Source organism: Salmo trutta, chromosome 2 (assembly GCF_901001165.1).
Source record: "Salmo trutta chromosome 2, fSalTru1.1, whole genome shotgun sequence".
Classification (NCBI taxonomy): domain Eukaryota; kingdom Metazoa; phylum Chordata; class Actinopteri; order Salmoniformes; family Salmonidae; genus Salmo; species Salmo trutta.
Genome location: NC_042958.1, coordinates 40,397,110 through 40,419,542, shown reverse-complemented (window position 1 = coordinate 40,419,542; position 22,433 = coordinate 40,397,110). Strand labels below are relative to the sequence as shown.

The window sequence follows — 22,433 nt, the reverse complement described above, 5'->3', positions numbered from 1 at the left end:
AAGCAATTACCTATTCAACCTACAGTTTCCATTTATCTACACATACCAAAATATATACATTGCAACACTTTATGAAACAACATCACAATATAACATTTACAAAATGACATCACTACTGACAGTGTCAACCAACATGCCCATTTACATTAATGAGCCATTCCGGACAGGCACTACAAAGTAAGCCCAATTCCCTTAGCTCGGGTCCTTATCCAGCATAGCCGGAAGCTACAGAGATGGAGAGAGAGGAACAGAACAAAGCGCTCATCCATAACATCTAAGTATAATAAATATTGCTTATATTAAATATGAACACTGTCTGTTTATTTCTTTATACCATAACCGGTTACTGACGTAAGTGTGAAATGTATGTACTAAGATAGAGAAAAGTTAACTTGTGTGTCAACCCACATTGTTAACTTATCTGATAATGGAGCAGGGAGGAGTGATGAATGTGTGAGTGCTTTAAAGTACCAAATGCTGCCCGCGGCCAGTGACGGACTTCTACGTCACAGTAGTTCACTGGTGTTCTGTACAGTATCTGGATAACAGAGGGACTGTAGTTCACTGGTGTTCTGTACAGTATCTGGATAACAGAGGGACTGTAGTTCACTGGTGTTCTGTACAGTATCTGGATAACAGAGGGACTGTAGTTCACTGGTGTTCTGTACAGTATCTGGATAACAGAGGGACTGTAGTTCACTGGTGTTCTGTACAGTATCTGGATAACAGAAGGACTGTAGTTCACTGGATGGACAGTGACTGAATCAGACCGGTTTCCTAATTACTAAATGTGTTTAGAGATACAATCTTTCCTGTGTCTGCCAAGCATCCTGCCTTTTCTTTCTGTGGCTAAGAGCACTTCCTTTCCCCTCGTCTCAAAACTGTTCCTACCCCGTCCCAACCCAACCCCTCCCTTTTCCAACCCCACCCCAAGCCTGTCACAAGACAAAATAAGAAGTCCTCTCTATGTGGACTAGGGGAGTAGGGTTCTCATTTTAACCTCTGTGTGCCCGAGAGTACTTTACTGTCATCCTAAAACTGTTCCTCCCCCCCTCCTAATCCTGTCCCAAGACTTTCCCAACTCCAAAGACAAAAACATATCCTAACCCAACTCCAAGCCCAAAATAGAACCCCCCCCCCCTCTCTCTGCTCTCTGTGAAGGGACTATTCCTTCCTGTACATCATACTGTTTGTGAACTCTGAAATGAGCCCTGAAACCCCAAGATATCAAGGGTGGGACCTAGGGAGTAGTGTGGAAATGGTCCTGTAATCAACCTATGATTGAGTATTTGGTCTGGGAGTCAGACAGTGAAGGGACAGGATTTGTTGACAGGATGGGCTCTCAACCAGGACCACAGTACAACACAGTACAGGGTACAGCACAGCACAGTACAGAGTACAGCACAGTACAGAGCACAGCACAGTACTAGAGCTTCATTTAGCCACCAAAAGATACTGACTAGAGTTTCATTTAGCTACCAAAAAAATACAGACTAGAGTTTCATTTAGCCACCAAAAGATACTGACTAGAGTTTCATTTAGCCACCAAAAAATACTGACTAGTTTCATTTAGCTACCAAAAAAAATACTGACTAGAGCTTCACTTAGCTACTAAAAAAATACTGACTAGAGCTTACTTAGCCACCAAAAGATGCTACTAATGATGTGATTGTTCCGACCTGGTACTGATCCCCTCTGTGTATTATGAGTACTCCAGACAGCCGTACCGTCACAAGCAGTCCCCATAACATACCGTAACAGGAGCGTCCATCTCCAGTGAAGCCAGCAGTACACTGGCAGGTGAACTGTGTTCCCTGTTCGGGTCTACAGACAGCGTTGGTGTCACAGCCGTGTCTCCCAGTGAAACAGGAATTCTCCTCTTTCTGCTGGCCTCCTGGACAGAAACACAACCAGTACAGTTTAATACAGCATTCTCCTCTTCCTGCTGGGCGCCTGGACAGAAACACAACCAGTACAGTTTAATACAGCATTATCCTCTTCCTGCTGGCCTCCTGGACAGAAACACAACCAGTACAGTTTAATACAGCGTTTCCCAAACTCGGTCCTGTGGACCCCAAGGTGTACACATTGATTATTTAAAATCAGATGTGTAGTGTTAAGGCACAAAATGATCAGGCACGAGTTTGGGAAGTGCTGGTTTAATATCCCAGAACTACGTTAACACACATTTAGACAATGTTTCATATTATATTGTAGGTGATTGTTTCTACTTCTCCAAAACTGGCACTACCAGAAACAATCGACAAAACCAGAAGGCTCTCAATTAGGAATATCCGTCTAAAACAGGACGGAGGAAACGACTACTACTAGAAACCGTCGACAAATAAGACAAAAGAAGACCAACAGAAAGACCTATCAATTAGGGAGGAGGAATTTACATCAGTCTAAACAGGAAGAAGGAAGGAAGTGAAATCAGACCAATCAGAGAGACAAGAATAACCTCAGACAGGAAGTGACCTCACCGTTGACATCACCGATCTTGTTGCTCATGGCGTATCGGATCAGCTCGTTGTTGGAGTCGTACATCACAAACACCTGGTCCACGCTCAGCATCTGTAAAAGATATCTCACACACACACACACACACACACACACACACACACACACACGGTCAGCTGTTGGATGGAGAGCATTTTGTCCTCGCTAAGTGCCTTGGTCTTGGGCACAGTGGCAGTGGTTTGTAACTCAGTCTAGTATGATTGATTGATTGATTGATTGATTGATTGATGTGTACCTGTGTGGGCAGCACTGCCCTTGCGGCCTCGTCATGTGGACAGCTCTGGAAGGTGATGGTCTGTCTCCACTGGTACGTCCTGGTCTCAGCAGAGCCATCATCCAGACTCACAGTGTAGTCCCTTGTAGAGGAAGATGTGATCACTACAGGAGGAGAGAGACACCAGGCTCAGAGGAAGATGTGATCACTACAGGAGGAGAGAGACACCAGGCTCAGAGGAAGATGTGATCACTACAGAAGGAGAGACACCAGGCTCAGAGGAAGATGTGATCACTACAGGAGGAGAGAGACACCAGGCTCAGAGGAAGATGTGATCACTACAGGAGGAGAGACACCAGGCTCAGACGAAGCTGTGATCACTACAGGAGGAAAGACACCAGGCTGAGATCAGGAGACACACGACATGATCACTGATGGGACAGACACCAAGTAACATAAACACAGCACTGAGCCTTTTCATGGATTGCATGTGTCCTCACACTAGTGTTTTGAACGTTTGTTTTTTTGACTAATGCCAGACTGAGCATTCTACTCAATGCATCGTCAATGAGCGCTGATGAAGATTTCATCAAAAGTTCATTACAGTGGCTTGGAAATACAATAACATTCAAAAGGAGACATATAATTAGTGGGGAAACTTTGTCATAATTTTGATGTCACCAGATTGACTTTAGATGCAGTATAATGTTAGCTAGCTAGCTAAGATTGAGGGGAGGCCCCCAGATTTTAGCTAGCTGACGTTATCATCGCTAGTTTATTTTTTACAAACTTTGCTAGCTGATGACAACATTGCCATCTGTCTAAAGTCAATTTTATGATATGATAATGCTGGCAAAGTAGTTTCCTATTAAATAATTGATTACTTTAGCAATATTATGGTATTTCCAGGCACTATAGTGTAATTTAGACTAAACAGTAGTTAGCCTCTGTCCAGAATGACTGGGCTTATCACTGTAGGGCACCACTATGGCGCCGCCGGGAGAGGACGGCTTGAGAACGTTCATAACAATGGCAAGACGTGACCGAGTGACGGAGGTGAAACCTATGAATAGATATTTACTTCTATGTTTAATCCTGTTTAGAATCCTGTTTAGAATCCTGTTTAGAATGCATTCAGAATCATATTGGATGCAGAGCCTAGTTTTATCAAACATCGTTGTATATTTAAGCAATAAGGTCTGACTAAGTGCTGTTCTTTCCCACAATGCAACACGGAGTACCTGGACACGGCCCTTAGCCGTGGTATATTGGCCATATAGCACAACCCCCCGAGGTGCCTTAATGCTATTATAAACTGGTTACCAACATAACTAGAGCAGTAAAAATACATGTTTTGTCATACATGTGGTATACGGTCTAATATACCACGCCTTTCAGCCAATCGACATTCAGGGCTCTTTCCACCCAATTTCTAATATATAATTGGAGGCAGTATTTCTACCTGTGTGATTCAGTGTGTTCCTGTTAACTGTAGCCAGGAGACTGGAGAGATAGAGTCATCTATTATGATCAGTGTCCTTCTGGAGAGGTTAGAGGTTAAAGGACTTACGGTTGGAGCTGTACTGGGAGGGGTTAGGGGTTAGAGGTTAAAGGACTTACAGTTGGAGCTGTACTGGGAAGGGTCAGGGGTTAGAGGTTAAAGGACTTACGGTTGGAGCTGTACTGGTAGATCTCGGAGTAGGGTTCTATCTGGACAGTGGATCCTCGGAGGACTTCAGGTACACGTCCCTCCAGAGTGGTACTGACCACCAGGTGATCATGCTCATCTATCCCACTGAACACCTGTTTGATGGTCAGCTTCTCCTGGGCTGGTAGGAAGGTCACCTCAGCCTGACACGTAAACTCACCACCTGGAGAGGAGACATTTTCATTTCATTGATTTACTTTGCCAGCATAGTCCACTCAGTAACAGCAACAATCGCCACTGTTTTCCAGAGAGTCCTGGGTATACACACACACACACACACACAGAGAGAGGTCAGGGTTAAGGCAAACATGTTTGGCCTGGACTGGACTGAACGTTGGCCCTCTGTACTCCGTCTCTAACACTCTCTGCTCTGAGGTAATGTAGTGGGAGATATCTACAAGACAGCTGGCCATTTCCTGTGTGTGTGTGTGTGTGTGTGTGTGTCTGGCCTGACTAAGTGGTATTGCAGCTGCAGCATAACCCAGCAGCTGTGAATCACATCAAGACTAGAAACCCCAGACTTCCTGTATATGGAATACAATGACAAGTAAGAACGCCATGTAAAAGGTCAGGAAGTTCCGACTGTAAGGTACAGTCTGACCTTCAACTAATCATGAAGCCCTTGTCCTGGTGAATTAGGTGAGTTAGTTACAACAACATTGTTAAATGTCTGGGGATCCCTCGAGGAGAGGTTTGAAAACCACTGTGTTAGCTTATTAATCAAGAACACAAAATTCTAGGACAATTCGTCAAGGTAGACTTGGTTTCACCGATGATGCTGAATCCGTTCTTGTATCCAGGCTGCTCCAGGGCGAAGGCCCATCCGATGACTGCTCCCAGGGCTGACAGGGGCTGGAGGGAGGGGCCTAGCCTGGCAGGGATGGTGCTGATGGCCACGTATGCTCGCCCGTCATTGGCTACCACGTACGAGTGCAGGTCGTTGCTGTTGAACTCGACGGGAGACGGAGAGTTGCCCACGTACACCCTGCCATTCACCTTGCCGTTCATCCTCTGGGGCTTACCTGATAAATGAAGAAGAAGATTACTGTTTACTGTCACAGATGTTACGAATCCACTGTGGCTTCCACAATAGACAAAACAGCAACTAAATCTGGGAAGAGTCGCTCTGTGTATGCGGTTGTCTGATAGACAGAGGTCGACTTTGTCTTTTTTTTTTTGTAGCTAGCTAACGTTATCTGAAATGACTGGCTAGTTAACGTTATCTGAAATGACTGGCTAGCTAACGTTATCTGAAATGACTGGCTAGCTAACGTTATCTGAAATGACTGGCTAGCTAACGTTTAATTGACAAACTAGCGATGACTTGCAACATCTCAAAGAACCACAGCAACAGATACCGCTCACATTTAGCCGACGCTCTATCACCAGAGGGACTTACAGGATCACAATCGTGATCGTTGCCACACCAGATAGATATTCATATTGATCATTTGCTGAGTGATAATTTAGTTTTGGTTCAGAAAGTAGAAAAATAAGTAGCTATGGAGTTGAGGAAAATTGGGACTTACCCTCTGACACACACTGTATTCCGTTGCCGTAGTAGCCGGGCCGGCAGTGACAACAGTAACCGCTGGCGTAATCTTTACAGTCGGCGAAGGTGGAACACTTCTTTCTGTTGTTGGCACATGTCTCAGAGTTGTAGGAGAACACTGTAAGAGGAGAAAATGACAGTAAGGTTAGCACATTAAACATCAAAAGGACCTAGTTGGGTCATGGTAAGGTTAGCACATTAAACATCAGAAGGACCTAGTCGGGTCATGGTAAGGTTAGCATATTAAACATCAAAAGGACCTAATCGGGTCATGGTAAGGTTAGCACATGAAACATCAGAAGGACCTAGTTGGGTCATGGTAAGGTTAGCACATTAAACATCAGAAGGACCTGGTTGGGTCATGGTAAGGTTAGCACATTAAACATCAGAAGGACCTAGTCGGGTCATGGTAAGGTTAGCACATTAAACATCAGAAGGACCTGGTTGGGTCATGGTAAGGTTAGCATATTAAACATCAAAAGGACCTGGTCGGGTCATGGTAAGGTTAGCACATTAAACATCAAAAGGACCTAGTTGGGTCATGGTAAGGTTAGCACATTAAACATCAGAAGGACCTAGTCGGGTCATGGTAAGGTTAGCACATGAAACATCAGAAGGACCTAGTTGGGTCATGGTAAGGTTAGCACATTAAACATCAGAAGGACCTGGTTGGGTCATGGTAAGGTTAGCATATTAAACATCAGAAGGACCTAGTCGGGTCATGGTAAGGTTAGCATATTAAACATCAAAAGGACCTGGTCGGGTCATGGTAAGGTTAGCACATTAAACATCAGAAGGACCTAGTCGGGTCATGGTAAGGTTAGCATATTAAACATCAAAAGGACCTAATCGGGTCATGGTAAGGTTAGCATATTAAACATCAAAAGGACCTGGTCGGGTCATGGTAAGGTTAGCACATTAAACATCAGAAGGACCTGGTTGGGTCATGGTAAGGTTAGCACATTAAACATCAGAAGGACCTGGTCGGGTCATGGTAAGGTTAGCACATTAAACATCAGAAGGACCTGGTTGGGTCATGGTAAGGTTAGCACATTAAACATCAGAAGGACCTGGTTGGGTCATGGTAAGGTTAGCACATTAAACATCAAAAGGACCTGGTCGGGTCATGGTTAGCACATCAAACATCAGAAGGTCCTGGTCGCAATGTTCTTGCATTTCAAACAAAGTTTTAGAATTAAAAAATAATTATAATCTAGTATAAAAATAAGTTATAATATTTAAAACACAGTTCTAAAATTCTAAACGAAGTTCTAGAATTTAAAACACAGTTCTAAAATTCAAAACGAAGTTCTAGAATTTAAAAGAAAGTTCTAGAATTCAAAGGAAAGTAATTTTCCCATGCTACCATACAATGTGAACCCACCATCCACGTTGATGTCTCCATCATCTACTACCACCACCTGAGGCTGGTACTGGACCGTGTGGACTGTGAACTGGCCCCCGTGGTGAGGTCCCTGGTGAGGCTGCTCCTTGCGGTACACCTCCTCCTCCGGTTCGTAGGGAGAATACGTCCCCTGTTGCCCTCCTCCAGGATACCGCTTTGAGGTAGCCTCCAAGACCCTTGACTCCAGGCCTGTGTCTGGGGGCAGGTCTGTCACCTCTCCTGGGGCCACGCTGGTGAAGTAAGGGGAAGTCCCAATCTCGTACACCCACACGCCTCGCTTACCTGAGTTGGTCTCCCTGAAGATAGATAAAGCAGGAAGAGTGATCACTTGAGGAACTGCCAAAAGGAATTGCCTGATCCTGCAGTATTATCTCTGTACTTCTGTGGGAAACCAAACATGACCTCCGTCACAGACATTGGTGGAACAAAGTGGGGCGGCAGGTAGCCTAGTGGTTAGAATGTTGGATAACTCTTGTGGTTCCAAACCCGTTCACAGGATTGGTTAACTCTTGGGGTTCCTAGGGTTTCCATCCAGCTAGGTAAATCTGCTTTTAGTTTTAAAGCACCTCATTGCTGGAACAACATTTTAAAATACATTTCATCCTGATGTTCTGGTGCCGTTCTGGCGATTTAAACTATTGATTGGGGACTTATTTGTGGAGGAATGTAACTGTTTTTCTGGGTGATATGTGATGTTTTATTTGTACTTACCATGACTGTGTTTTGATATTTTAATGTGTATTTATATATATGCTGTATATACTGAGTGTATAAAACATTAAGGACCCCTTCCTAATATTGAGTTGCACCCCCAGCCTCAATTCGTCGGGGTATGCTGGCTCATGTTACATTTGAGTCATTTAGCAGACACTCTTATCCAGAGCGACTTACAGTAGTGAGTGCATACATTTCATACATTTTTTTCCCCATACTGGTCTCCCGTGGGAATCGAACCCACAACCCTGGCATTGCAAACACCATGCTCTACCAACTGAGCCACAGGTTCACTCCAATACTTCAAACAGTCATGTCCAGTTGGCTGGATGTACTTTGGGTGGTGGACCATTCTTGATACACACGGGAAACCCAGCAGCGTTGCAGTTCTTGACACAAACCGGTGCGTGCTGGCACCTACTACCATACCCCGTCCAAAGGCACTTAAATCTTTTGTCTTGCCCATTCACCCTCTGAATGACACACATACACAATCCATGTATCAATTGTCTCAAGGCTTAAAAATCCTTCTTTAACCTGTCTCCTCCCCTTCATTTACACTGATTGAAGTGGATTTAACAAGTGACATCAATAAGGGAACTTTCCCCTGGATTCACCTGGTCAGTCTATGTCATGGAAAAAGCAGGTGTTCTTAATGTTTTGTACACTCAGCATATATATTTGTTGTATAATGTGTATATTTATATTGTATATACAGGGCGCATTTGGAATATTCCCCCCTCATGGTGTTTTTCCTATTTTGTTGCATTACAACCTGTAATTTAAATGGATTTTTAATTGGATTTCATGTAATGGACATACACAAAATAGTCAAAATTGGTGAAGTGAAATGAAAAAAATGACTTATTTCAAAAAATTCGAAAAAATAAAAAACAGAAAAGTGGTGTGTGCATACAGTTGAAGTCGGAAGTTTACATACATTTAGGTTGGAGTCATTAAAACTAGTTTTTCAACCACTCCACACATTTCTTGTTAACAAACTATAGATTTGGCAAGTCGGTTAGGACATCTACTTTGTGCATGACACAAGTATTTCTTCCAACAATTGTTTACAGACAGATTATTTCATTTATAATTCACTGTATCACAATTCCAGTGGGTCAAAGTTTACATACACTAAGTTGACTGTGCCTTTAAACAGCTTGGAAAATTCCAGAAAATTCCATCATGGCTTTATAAGCTTCTAATAGGCTAATTGACATAATTTGAGTCAATTGGAGGTGTACCTGTGGATGTATTTCAAGGCCTACCTTCAAACTCAGTGCCTCTTTGCTTGACATCATGGGAAAACCAAAAGTAATCAGCCAAGACCTCAGAAAAAAATAGGTGTATGTAAACTTCCGACTTCAACTGTATGTATTCACCCCCTTTGCTATGAACCCCCTAAATAAGATCTGGTGCAACCAATTACCTTCAGAAGTCACATAATTAGTTAAATAAAGTCCACCTGTGTGCAATCTAAGTGTCACATGATCTGTCACATGATCTCAGTATATATACACCTGTTCTGAAAGGCCCCAGAGTCTGCAACACCACTAAGCAAGGGGCACCACCAAGTAAGCGGCACCATGAAGACCAAGGAGCTCTCCAAACAGGTCAGGGACAAAGTTGTGGAGAAGTACAGATCAGGGTTGGGTTATAAACAAATATCCGAAACTTTGAACACCTCACGGCGCACCATTAAATCCATTATAATTTTTTTTTTAAAGAATATGGCACCACAACAAACCTGCCAAGAGAGGGCCGCCCACCAAAACGTACGGACCAGGCAAGGAGGGCATTAATCAGAGAGGCAACAAAGAGACCAAAGATAACCCTGAAGGACCTGCAAAGTTCCACAGCGGAGATTGGAGTATCTGTCCATAGGACCACTTTAAGCCTTACACTCCACAGAACTGGGCTTTACGGAAGAGTGGCCAGAAAAAAAATAAGTAAACATGTTTGGTGTTCACCAAAAGGCATGTGGGAGACTCCCCAAATATATGGAAGAAGGTACTCTGGTCAGATGAGACAAAAATTTAGCTTTTTGGCCATCAAGGAAAACACTATGTCTGGCACAAACCCAACACCTCTCATTACCCCGGGAACACCAGCATGGTGGTGGCATGGTGGCATTATTTTAAAAATAAAAAGTCTAGTACTTACTCTGCTAGCGCCCTGACAGAGGTCTCCCTCTCAGTGGTGATGCGGTAGTACGGTCCCTGTCGGGTGCTGAACACCAGGTAGTTGACCAGCCCTTTACTGAAGCCCGCCTGCATGGCCTGACTACTGCCTCCTACAGCTGTGGAGGCAAACTGCATCCCCTTCCTGGGGTAGAGCAGGATGGCATAGGAGGTAGTCTCAGCTGATGCTATCACCAGCTGGAAGCTATTCCTCTGTTGAAAGAGAGGTTACAAGAGAGTTACAACACAGTTACATTGCTGGCTGGATTCAGACACAAGGCTGTCACTCACTGATTCTGCTTGCTCTTTGGGGTCCAGATCGGGTTACTCTAAAGCATTTTGTAACCTCTCTTTCCACATTAATACATTAACTTGATTGATTGACTGGTAATTCCGATCTCACCTGTTTCTCCAGTCCGTCTCCTCTGCTGTGGTCATGGTGTTGGCTGGAAGCCACATCTACCCAGGTGACGACCACAGTGTGTTCCGGCTCCACCTCGTAAAAACAAGTAACGGCTACTTTAATTCATTCAGTGCTTAAGACTAAAAGTATGTATTTTGTTTTGTGTTTTAGTGAAATATTTTTACAATGTAAATTGTACTCGCAATTCAGCTTATTGCCAGTTGTACAATGTCTTGGTTAAAGTAAAACAAATTCTCTCTCACTCACTCACTCACTCACTCACTCTCACCTCATCGTCCTCTGGAAAAGCCCTGTTGATCTGCTCCGCAGCCTGCCTCAGGGTGGCTGGGCTGGCGTCCTGACGGTAGTACACCTTACCCACGCCATCACCAGTATCCAGGTCGCCGTGCAGGGCCGCGATCATGCCGAACCCGGCGGGCATCTTACCAAGGTATGTGGACTCAGCACTGGGCTCTGACATGGCAACGAACCCATTGGTGTTGATCTGAAATGTAGAACAAACACAAACTGTCAATCAGAAACAACACAGGTTGACTGACATAGCCAGACAGGGTCTGCATCAGGAGAGGGTCTGGAGCTAACAGCCCACATGCAACAGGAGAGGCCATTAACATCAACCTAGGCTAACAACAGCAGAGGGTCTGCAGCAGGCCTGGACCTGGCTGCACTCCTATCCCCACAGAACTAGAACAGTGTAGCTTACAGAGTCAGACTATGAATGCCCCCCCATGTCAGACTATGAATGCCCCCCCATGTCAGACTATGAATGCCCCCCATGTCAGACTATGAATGCCCCCCATGTCAGACTATGAATGCCCCCTCCATGTCAGACTATGAATGCCCCCTCCATGTCAGACTATGAATGCCCCCCCATGTCAGACTATGAATGCCCCCTCCATGTCAGACTATGAATGCCCCCCCCATGTCAGACTATGAATGCCCCCCCCATGTCAGACTATGAATGCCCCCCCCATGTCAGACTATGAATGCCCCCCCATGTCAGACTATGAATGCCCCCCCATGTCAGACTATGAATGCCCCCCCCCCATGTCAGACTATGAATGCCCCCCCCCCCATGTCAGACTATGAATGCCCCCCCCCCATGTCAGACTATGAATGCCCCCCCCATGTCAGACTATGAATGCCCCCCCCATGTCAGACTATGAATGCCCCCCCATGTCAGACTATGAATGCCCCTCCATGTCATTACTGTTTGCAAAACAGGCAGTTGCATTGTCTTTATTAGCCTATAGTCCTGATTCATCATCAAGATTTAAGAATAATAATTTTGCCTCTAACTATTTTTTTTTTTAACTATCTGTTTTGCAATGTATGAATGTGTTATTCAATGCATTTCTATGGGCTAATAGCAGTAAGGGCAAATTCAATTTAATCAAGTAATTTTAAAATATATAAAGCTTTAAACCTACAGGGGTCACATACAATTCCAAATCATATAGCTAAATAATCCATAGTATGACAATTTTAAAACAACAACATGTGTTAGCTATAGAAGGACAATCCCCCCCAAGGGCTTAGACACATAGGGGTCAAGGCCTCTGATATTCACCTGAGTGACCCAGTAATCATTCACACATCTCTAATGATATCAATCTATTGAGATGCTTTTGGTTCATGTTTTCATGGTCCTAATTCCTGCTGCGTGTCTGCAGCTGCTTGGCTGGTGCTCCAGCAGACTGGTTAATTGACTGAGCTCAAAGGCAGCATGCAGAATAACATTTGGCTCAACACTCCTCTATTGTACTGCAGAAACAAACAGCTCTTTATTCTCCCAGGGTTCTGTTCTACAGCTCTTTATTCTCCCAGGGTTCTGTTCTACAGCTCTTTATTCTCCCAGGGTTCTGTTCTACAGCTCTTTATTCTCCCAGGGTTATGTTCTACAGCTCTTTATTCTCCCAGGGTTCTGTTCTACAGCTCTTTATTCTCCCAGGGTTCTGTTCTACAGCTCTTTATTCTCCCAGGGTTCTGTTCTACAGCTCTTTATTCTCCCAGGGTTCTGTTCTACAGCTCTTTATTCTCCCAGGGTTCTGTTCTACAGCTCTTTATTCTCCCAGGGTTCTGTTCTACAGCTCTTTATTCTCCCAGGGTTCTGTTCTACAGCTCTTTATTCTCCCAGGGTTCTGTTCTACAGCTCTTTATTCTCCCAGGGTTCTGTTCTACAGCTCTTTATTCTCCCAGGGTTCTGTTCTACAGCTCTTTATTCTCCAGGGTTCTGTTCTACAGCTCTTTATTCTCCCAGGGTTCTGTTCTACAGCTCTTTATTCTCCCAGGGTTCTGTTCTACAGCTCTTTATTCTCCCAGGGTTCTGTTCTTTATTCTCCCAGGGTTCTGTTCTTTATTCTCCCAGGGTTCTGTTCTGAAGCTCTTTATTCTCCCAGGGTTCTGTTCTGAAGCTCTTTATTCTCCCAGGGTTCTGTTCTTTATTCTCCCAGGGTTCTGTTCTACAGCTCTTTATTCTCCCAGGGTTCTGATCTACAGCTCTTTATTCTCCCAGGGTTCTGTTCTACAGCTCTTTATTCTCCCAGGGTTCTGTTCTACAGCTCTTTATTCTCCCAGGGTTCTGTTCTACAGCTCTTTATTCTCCCAGGGTTCTGTTCTACAGCTCTTTATTCTCCCAGGGTTCTGTTCTACAGCTCTTTATTCTCCCAGGGTTCTGTTCTACAGCTCTTTATTCTCCCAGGGTTCTGTTCTACAGCTCTTTATTCTCCCAGGGTTCTGTTCTACAGCTCTTTATTCTCCCAGGGTTCTGTTCTACAGCTCTTTATTCTCCCAGGGTTCTGTTCTACAGCTCTTTATTCTCACAGGGTTCTGTTCTACAGCTCTTTATTCTCACAGGGTTCTGTTCTACAGCTCTTTATTCTCCCAGGGTTCTGTTCTACAGCTCTTTATTCTCCCAGGGTCCTGTTCTGAAGCTCTTTATTCTCCCAGGGTTCTGTTCTACAGCTCTTTATTCTCCCAGGGTTCTGTTCTACAGCTCTTTATTCTCCCAGGGTTCTGTTCTACAGCTCTTTATTCTCCCAGGGTTCTGCTCTTCAGGGTTCTGCTCTTCATAACATGATTGCCTGCTCTAGTTGTGTTGTATTATGTGGACCATGGTTCTGATGTGGACGGGCTGTGGACCATGGTTCTGATGTGGACAGGCTGTGGACCATGGTTCTGATGTGGACAGGCTGTGTGGACAATGGTTCTGATGTGGACCATGGTTCTGATGTGGACGGGCTGTGGACCATGGTTCTGATGTGGACCATGGTTCTGATGTGGACGGGCTGCGTGGACCACGGTTCTGATGTGGACAGGCTGTGGACCATGGTTCTGATGTGGACAGGCTGTGTGGACCATGGTTCTGATGTGGACGGGCTGTGTGGACCATGGTTCTGATGTGGACGGGCTGTGTGGACCATGGTTCTGATGTAGACGGGCTGTATGGACCATGGTTCTGATGTGAACAGGCTATCAGAGTCCACACCTGGGTTGGGGGAGCTGAGCTTACTATGTCTTATTAACATGAGCTTTGACCAGAGTGATCAGGAGACACAACAGTTATAATACTGCTGCAAGGCCATGGTGGGGGTGGACACAGTTATAACACACAGGGCCGGCCCTAGCCTTTTGGGGTCCGTAAGGCAGATTTGGTTGGGGGGCCCACACACCTTGAAGGCAAAATGTTTTTGTTGCCCCCTTCTTGACAGCTGAGAGAAAATATTGAAGTTTTAAAGTCAATTTCATGCAATTCTCCACATTTTGCCATGGGGCGAAGAGAAAATATTGTAATTTTAAAGGTCCAACGCAGCCGTTTTATCCCAATTATCAAATCATTTCTGGGTAACAATAAGTACTTTACTGTGACTGTTTAACATTAGAATGGTCAACAACAGCGGAGCTCACAGAAAGGACATGAGATCAGGTGGAAAACAAGCACGGAATCTACAGTTGAAGTCGGGAAGTTCACATACACCTTTACCAAATACATTTAAACTCAGTTTTTCACAATTCCTGACATTTAATCCTGGTAAAAGTTCCCTGTCTTAGGTCAGTTAGGATCACCACTTTATTTTAAGAATATGAAATGTCAGAATAATAGTAGAGAGAATTATTTCAGCTTTTATTTCTTTCATCACATTCCCAGTGGGTCAGAAGTTTACATACACTCAATTAGTATTTGGTAGCATTGCCTTTAAATTGTTTAACTTGTGTCTGTCACGTTCTGACCAGTAAAGGGGTTATTTGTTATTGTAGTTTGGTCAGGACGTGGCAAGGGGTGTTTGTTTTATGTGGTTCGGGGTTTGTTGGGCTATGTGTTTATGTAGAGGGGTGTTGGTTTAGAGTGTTCCGGGTTTTTGGGCTATGTTCTATGTTAGTATATTTCTATGTTCTAGTCTAGTCTTTCTAGTTCTATGTTTAGTTTATTTATTTGGCCTTCAATTGGAGGCAGCTGTTCCTCGTTGCCTCTGATTGAAGGTCCTATGTATAGGGGGTGTTTTGGAATTGTGGGTAGTTATTTCCTGTTTAGTGTATGTTGCACCTGACGGGACTGTTTAGTGTCATTCGTTTGTTTTTGTATACGTTGTTTGTTTTCCTTCTTCATTATATTAAAAAGAAGATGAGTATACACGTTCCCGCTGCATTTTGGTCCAATTCATACGACACCTGTTACAGAACTACCCACCACCAACGGACCAAGCAGTGGGCCCAGGAGGAGCAAGGATCCTGGGCCAGGGAGAGAAGGGAGTGGGTGACATCTTGGACATGGGAGGAGGTAATGGCAGGGGACAAGACCCTGCCATGGAGACAGATGGAGACAGCGAGGGAGGAACGGCGAAAGTGGAGCAAGGAGCGGGCCCAACGTAGGAAGCACGAGAGGCACCCCCAAGATTATTTTTTTTGGGGGGGCACACGGGTAGTTTGGCTGGGCCAAGGGTGAGCCCTAAGCCAACTCCCCGTGCTTATTATAGGGAGCAGCGGATCAGAAGAGCGCCGGAGTATGCGGAAGTGCACACGATCTCACCCATGTGCACGCACAGTCCGGTGCGAGCGATCTCAGCTCCTCGCAAGTACCGTGCTAGAGTGGGCATCCAGCCTGGAAGGAGGATGCCTGCGCAGCGCATCTGGCCACCAGTGCGCCTCCTAGGCCCAGGCTACGCTACGCCTGCTCTACGCACGGCAACCATCAGGCCTCTGCACAGCCCAGTTCGCCCTGTGCCAGCACTCTGCTCGTACAGGGCTACTATGACCATCCAGCCAGGACGGGTTGTGCAGGAGGTGCGCTCCAGACCTCCAGTGCTTACCCATGGCCCGGTGTATCCAGTTCCCACTCCTCGCACTAGCCCTGAGGTGCGTGTCTCAGGTCTGGCGTCTCCAAAGCCAGCACCACGCACCAGGCCTCCAGTGCGTCAGCCCAGTCCAGCTTGTCCTACTCCTGCTCCTCGCACTAGCCCTGTGGTGTGTGTCCTTCGTCTGGCGCGTCCTAAGTCAGCCCCACGCATCAGGCCTTCAGTGCGCAGTCCCCGTCCAGAGCTTCCGACGACAGTGCCTCGTCCAGAGCGTCCGGCGACAGTGCCCCGTCCAGAGCGTCCGGCGACAGTGCCCCGTCCAGAGCGTCCGGCGACAGTGCCCCGTCCAGAGCGTCCGGCGACAGTGCCCCGTCCAGAGCGTCCGGCGACAGTGCCCCGTCCAGAGCGTCCGGCGACAGTGCCCCGTCCAGAGCGTCCGGCGACAGTGCCCCGTCCAGAGCGTCCGGCGACAGTGCCCCGTCCAGAGCGTCCGGCGACAGTGCCCCGTCCAGAGCGTCCGGCGACAGTGCCCCGTAGAGAGACGGCCTACAGTCAGGAGCCGAGAGAGACGGCCCACAGTCAGGAACCGAGAGAGATGCCCGACAGTCCGGAATCGACACAGCCAGAGTCGCCCTTCAGCCCGAGGTCTTCAGCGATGCGCCATAGCACAGAGACTTCGAGAGGGGTAACATTAAATAAGTATTTAGCGGGGGTGGACAGGTTAGGTTGGGGAGTAAGGCCGGAGCCTGAGCCACCTCCATAGTAGTTGGGTTGGGGAGGGGGGGGGGGGGGGGTGTAGCACAAGAACCGTGGCCCCTTCCCTCCCTTTAGTTTGGGATTTTTTTATTTTTGGGGGGGTTATTTTTGTGTTTTTTGTTTAAGGTGCATCCGGGGTCTGCACCTTTGGGGGGGGGGGGGGGCGGGTACTGTCACGTTCTGACCAGTAAAGGGGTTATTTGTTATTGTAGTTTGGTCAGGACGTGTTTGTTTCATGTGGTTCGGGGTTTGTTGGGCTATGTGTTTATGTAGAGGGGTGTTGGTTTAGAGCATTCCGGGGGTTTTGGGCTATGTTCTATGTTAGTATATTTCTATGTTCTAGTCTTTCTAGTTCTATGTTTAGTTTATTTATTTGGCCTTCAATTGGAGGCAGCTGTTCCTTGTTGCCTCTGATTGAAGGTCCTATGTATAGAGGGTGTTTTGTAATTGGAATTGTGGATAGTTATTTCCTGTTTAGTGTATGTTGCACCTGACGAGACTGTTTAGTGTCATTAGTTTGTTTTTGTATACGTTGTTTGTTTTCCTTCTTCACTATATTAAAAAGAAGATGAGTATACACGTTCCCGCTGCATTATGGTCCAATTCATACGACACCCGTTACAGGGTCAAACGCTTCGGGTAGCCTTCCACAAGCTTCCCACAATAAGTTGGGTGAATTTTGGCCCACTCCTCCTGACAGAGCTGGTGTAACTGAGTCAGGTTTGTATGCTTGGGGTCATTGTCCATTTGGAAGACGCATTTGCGACCAAGCTTTAACTTCCTGACTGATGTCTTGAGATGTTGCTTCAATATATCTACAGAATTTTCCTGCCTCATGAAGCCATCTATTTTGTGAAGTGCACCATTCCCTCCTGCAGCAAAGCACCCCCACAACATGATGCTGCCACCTCCGTGCTTCACGGTTGGGATGGTGTTCTTCAGCTTGCAAGCCTCCCCCTTTTTCCTCCAAACATAACGATGGTCATTATGGCCAAACATTTTATATTTTTGTTTCATCAGACCAGAGGACATTTCTCCAAAAAGTACGAACTTTGTCCTCATGTGCAGTTGCAAATCGTAGTCTGGCTTTTTATGGCGGTTTTGGGGCAGTGGCTTCTTACTTGCAGAGCGGCCTTTCAGGTTATGTCGATATAGGACTTTTTTTTTACTATGGCGGTATGACGGCTGCATGGTCCCATGGTGTTTATACTTGCGTACTATTGTTTGTACAGGTACACCTCCAATTGACTCAAATTATGTCAATTAGCCTATCAGAAGCTTCTAAAGACATTACATAATTTTCTGGAATTTTCCAAGCTGTTTAAAGGCACAGTCAACTTAGTGTATGTAAACTTCTGACCCACTGGAATTGTGATAGCGAATTAGAAGTGAAATAATCTGTCTGTAAACAATTGTTGGAAAAATTACTTGTGTCATGCACAAATTAGTTGTCCTAACCGACTTGCAAAAACTATAGTTTGTTAACAAGACATTTGTGGAGTGGTTGAAAAACGAGTTTTAATGTCTCTAAACTTCCAACTTCAACTGTATCTTTCTTTGAGTCTAAATATGGAGCCAATATGACATATGGTTCATGAGGAGAAGAAGATTCCAGATGGTTCTGAGTATTTTTACGTCACATATGAGATGTTAATAGTTTCCTAGTTTAGATATCAATAGTTTAGATATCAATACCACATTCAGTGACGTTCATTTAAGGGATGTCCATAACTTCCATGGGGCTGTAGCGGAGCAGGTTGAGAGCTTCAAGTTCCTTGGTGACCACATCGCCAACAAACTATTATGGTCCAAACACACCAACACAGTCGTGAAGAGGGCACGAAAAAGCCTATACCCCCTCAGGAGATTGAAAAGATTTGGCAGAGATCCTCAGGTCCTCAAAGTTATACAGCTGCATCGTTGAGAGCATCCTGACTGGTTGCATCACTGCCTGGTATGGCAATTGCTCGGCCTCTGACCGCAAGGCACTACAGAGGGTAGTGAGTACGGCCCAGTACATCACTGGGGCTAAGCTGCCTGCCATCCAGGAGCTCTACACCAGGCAGTGTCAGAGGAAGGCCCTAAAAACAGCTTCTACCCCCAAGCCATAAGACTGCTGAACAGCTAATGGCTACACGGACTATTTGCATTGACCCACCCCCCATTTTTTTTACGCTGCTGCTACTCGACCAAGGACCCCTAGCGGCCGAGGACCCCTAGCGGCCGAGGACCCCTAGCGGCCGAGGGCCCCTAGCGGATGAGGACCCCAAGCGACCGCTTCTGTTGCTTATGCTTAGGACCGGCCCTGCACAAACACACACACACACACAATGGGCACATGGTGTTAAAGTTAGAGCAGTATTTTGACCCAGAATGACTTCAGATACACTAGCTGGATACACTCTGTAATTCCACTGAGGGGGTGTCTCATGGCTGAGAAAGAGAGAGTGTGTGTGTGTGTGTGGAGGGGGGTTGCAGGCAGATATTTCACAACAAAATTCTTGCTGGACTTTGGCTCTAGGTCAATAACAGCCCCTGAGGAACCTGGAATGTTTTGGGATCACACACGCACACATTCCACAATCCAACTGATAGAAAGTATTGCAAGTAGCCGAGGACCCCGAGCGGCCGAGGACCCCTAGCGGCCCGAGGACCCCTAGCGGCCCGAGGACCCCTAGCGGGCCGAGGACCCCTAGCGGGCCGAGGACCCCTAGCGGCCGCTTCTGTTGCTTATGCCTAGGGCCGGCCCTGTACTCACACTGGGCACATGGTGTTAAAATTAGAGCAGTGTTTTGACCCAGAATGACTTCAGATACGCTAGCTGGATACACTCTGTATTTCCACTGAGGGGGTGTCTCATGGCTGAGAAAGAGAGAGAGAGAGAGAGAGAGTGTGTGTGTGTGTGTGTGTGTGTGTGTGTGTGTGTGTGTGTGGAGGGTGGGTTGCAGGCAGATATTTCACAACAAAATTCTTGCAGGACTTTGGCTCTAGGTCAATAACAGCCGCTGAGGAACCTAGAGGAATGTTTTGGGGTCACACACATTCCACAATCCAACTGATACAAAGTATTGACTATGTAAAGGATCTAAACCCTCGACCTGCATCGACTCCTCATGTACAGCGCCTTCAGAAAGTATTCACACTGCTTGACTTATTCCACATTACAGACTGAATTTAAAATGGATTACATTTCCATCAAAGTGGAATCGTTTTTTTAAAGTTTTTTTATTTTTTACAAATTAATAAAAAATGAAAAGCTGAAATGTCTTAAATCAATTATTAATTAATCAATACGTATTCAATCCCTTTATTTTTATTTTTTAAATTTACATTTTAGTCATTTAGCGGACGGTCTTATCCAGAGTGACTTAGTAGTGAGTGCATTTCCATACTGGATCAACTTAGCTACATGGGACTAATATGACAAGCTAATAAGGTCCCTCAGTCGAGCAGTGATTTTCAAACACAGATTCAACCACAAAGACCAGGGAGGTTTTCCAATGCCTCAAAGAAGGGCACCTATTGGTAGATGGGTACAAAAAAAACCAAAAAAACATTGACATTGAATATCCATTTGAGCATGGTGAAGTTATTAATTACACGTTGGATGGTGTATCAATACACCCAGTCACTACAAAGATACAGGCTTCCTTCCTAACTCAGTTGCCGGAGAGGAAGGAAACCGCTCAGGGATTTCACCATGAGGCCAACGTTACAGAGTTTAATGTGATAGGAGAAAATTGAGGATGGATAATTTTTTTTCTCCAAAACATGCATCCTGTTTGCAACAAGGCAGTAAAGTAATACTGCAACAAATGTGGAAAAGCAATTCACTTTTTGTCCTGAATATAAAGTGTTATGTTTGCGGCAAATCCAATACAACACATTACTGAGTACCACTCTTCATATTTTCAAACATAGTGGTGGCTGCATCATGTTATGGGTATGCTTGTAATCATTAAGGACTGGGGAGTTTTTCAGGATAAAAAATAAACGGAATGGAGCTAAGCACAGGCAAAATCCTAGAGGAAAACCTGGTTCAGTCTGCTTTCCACCAGATACTGGGAGATTAGTTCACCTTTCAGCAGGACAATAACCTAAAACACAAGGCCAAATCTACACGGGAGTTGCTTACCAAGAAGCCAGTGAATGTTCCTTAGTGGCTGAGTTACAGTTTTGACTTAAATCTACTTGAAAATCTGGCAAGACCTGAAAATGGTTCTCTAGCAATGATCAACAACCAATTTGACAGAGCTTGAAGAATTTTGAAAAGAATAAATGGGCAAATGTTGCACAATTCAGGTGTGGAAAGCTCTTAGAGACTTACCCAGAAAGACTCACAGCTCTTAGAGCCTTACCCAGAAAGACTCACAGCTCTTAGAGCCTTACCTAGAAAGACTCAGCTCTTAGAGCCTTACCCAGAAAGACTCACAGCTCTTGGAGACTTACCCAGAAAGACTCACAGCTCTTGGAGACTTACCCAGAAAGACTCACAGCTCTTAGAGCCTTACCCAGAAAGACTCACAGCTCTTAGAGCCTTACCCAGAAAGACTCACAGCTGTAATCGCTGCCAAATGTGTGCTTCTACAAATTATTGATTCAGGGGTGTGGATACTTATGTAACTGAGAGATTTCTGTATTTCATTTTCATTACATTTGCAAAAAATGTCGAAAAACATGATTTCGTTTTGTCATTATGGGGTATTGTGTGTAGGTTGGCGAAAAAAAATAATTTTGAATTCAGGATGTAACAACAAAATGTGGAATAAGTAAACGGGTATGAATACTTTCTGAAGACACTATACAAATGAATATTGTGTTGCTTGCCAAAGTTCTAGCTATGTGCCTCGTACAAATATGTATAAATACCTCATGAATATCCATGTAGAACATGATATTTCATTTTATACAATTAAAAAAAGGAATACTATCGGTCAAATCGACAGCATGTTGAACCCATGTTAATGGGTTAATGGTACCATGTAAATCATTCATTCCGTGGGTGCATACTCAACACGCTAATAAATGCGCACATTTTATAACCGAATTCTCTCCATGCAACTTTTTTCTGTAGTCTGTTTAGGTGGCTACTCAATCATACACATTATAGTAACATGAAAGTGAACTTACATAGATTTTATCGAACTTTCCATTGTAGAATAAAACGGGTTTATCCAGCGCTAGTTGTTGCGACAGGTCATTCCCCTGTTCCAGAACGTGGTCTCCAGTGGTTTTGCCGAACGGGAAGAACTCTGCCCGGGTCAGACCATGCACAGACACTGCCAGCCCCAGAGTAAGGGTCGCGTAGAACAGCCATCCTTGCCCCTGCTGTCCCATGATTAATGCTTCACAGACCGCGGAGTGGAGCAGTCAGAGTGTAGCGCAGATGCAAAGAGACTGTTGCACTGAACTAGCCCCACAGCAGATTAAGCACAAAGAGAGAGAGTTGTGTCCAGGGCCGGCTCTACCCTTTTTGAGGGCCCTAAGCAAGATTTTAGTGGCACCCCTCTTGACGGTTGAGGAAAAAAAAAAAGTTTATTTCCTGCAATTCTACACATTTTGCCATGGGGCGTAGAGAAGAAATGTGCCGTTTTACCGGAAATTTCATGCAATTCGACCTATTTTGCCATGGGTGTAGAGAGATGTAATTTTTTATTTATTAAAGC

At 45.2% G+C, this 22,433-nt stretch overlaps 1 protein-coding gene across 1 annotated transcript in view; it reads right to left on the bottom strand.

The window, feature by feature from the left end:
* nid1a (nidogen 1a) overlaps positions 1-22,206 on the bottom strand; it is a 57,160-nt gene extending 34,954 nt beyond the window's left edge. The window contains exons 1-11 of the mRNA XM_029701887.1: positions 21,898-22,206; positions 10,989-11,204; positions 10,700-10,792; positions 10,280-10,509; positions 7,379-7,695; positions 5,972-6,112; positions 5,213-5,464; positions 4,405-4,605; positions 2,756-2,898; positions 2,484-2,574; positions 1,754-1,894 (exon numbers count right to left, since the gene is read on the bottom strand). Of these exons, the coding sequence (XP_029557747.1) occupies positions 1,754-1,894; positions 2,484-2,574; positions 2,756-2,898; positions 4,405-4,605; positions 5,213-5,464; positions 5,972-6,112; positions 7,379-7,695; positions 10,280-10,509; positions 10,700-10,792; positions 10,989-11,204; positions 21,898-22,104 (2,032 nt within the window). The 5' untranslated portion in view covers positions 22,105-22,206. The remainder of the gene's footprint in view (positions 1-1,753; positions 1,895-2,483; positions 2,575-2,755; positions 2,899-4,404; positions 4,606-5,212; positions 5,465-5,971; positions 6,113-7,378; positions 7,696-10,279; positions 10,510-10,699; positions 10,793-10,988; positions 11,205-21,897) is intronic.
* Between the last annotated feature and the right edge of the window lie 227 nt (positions 22,207-22,433).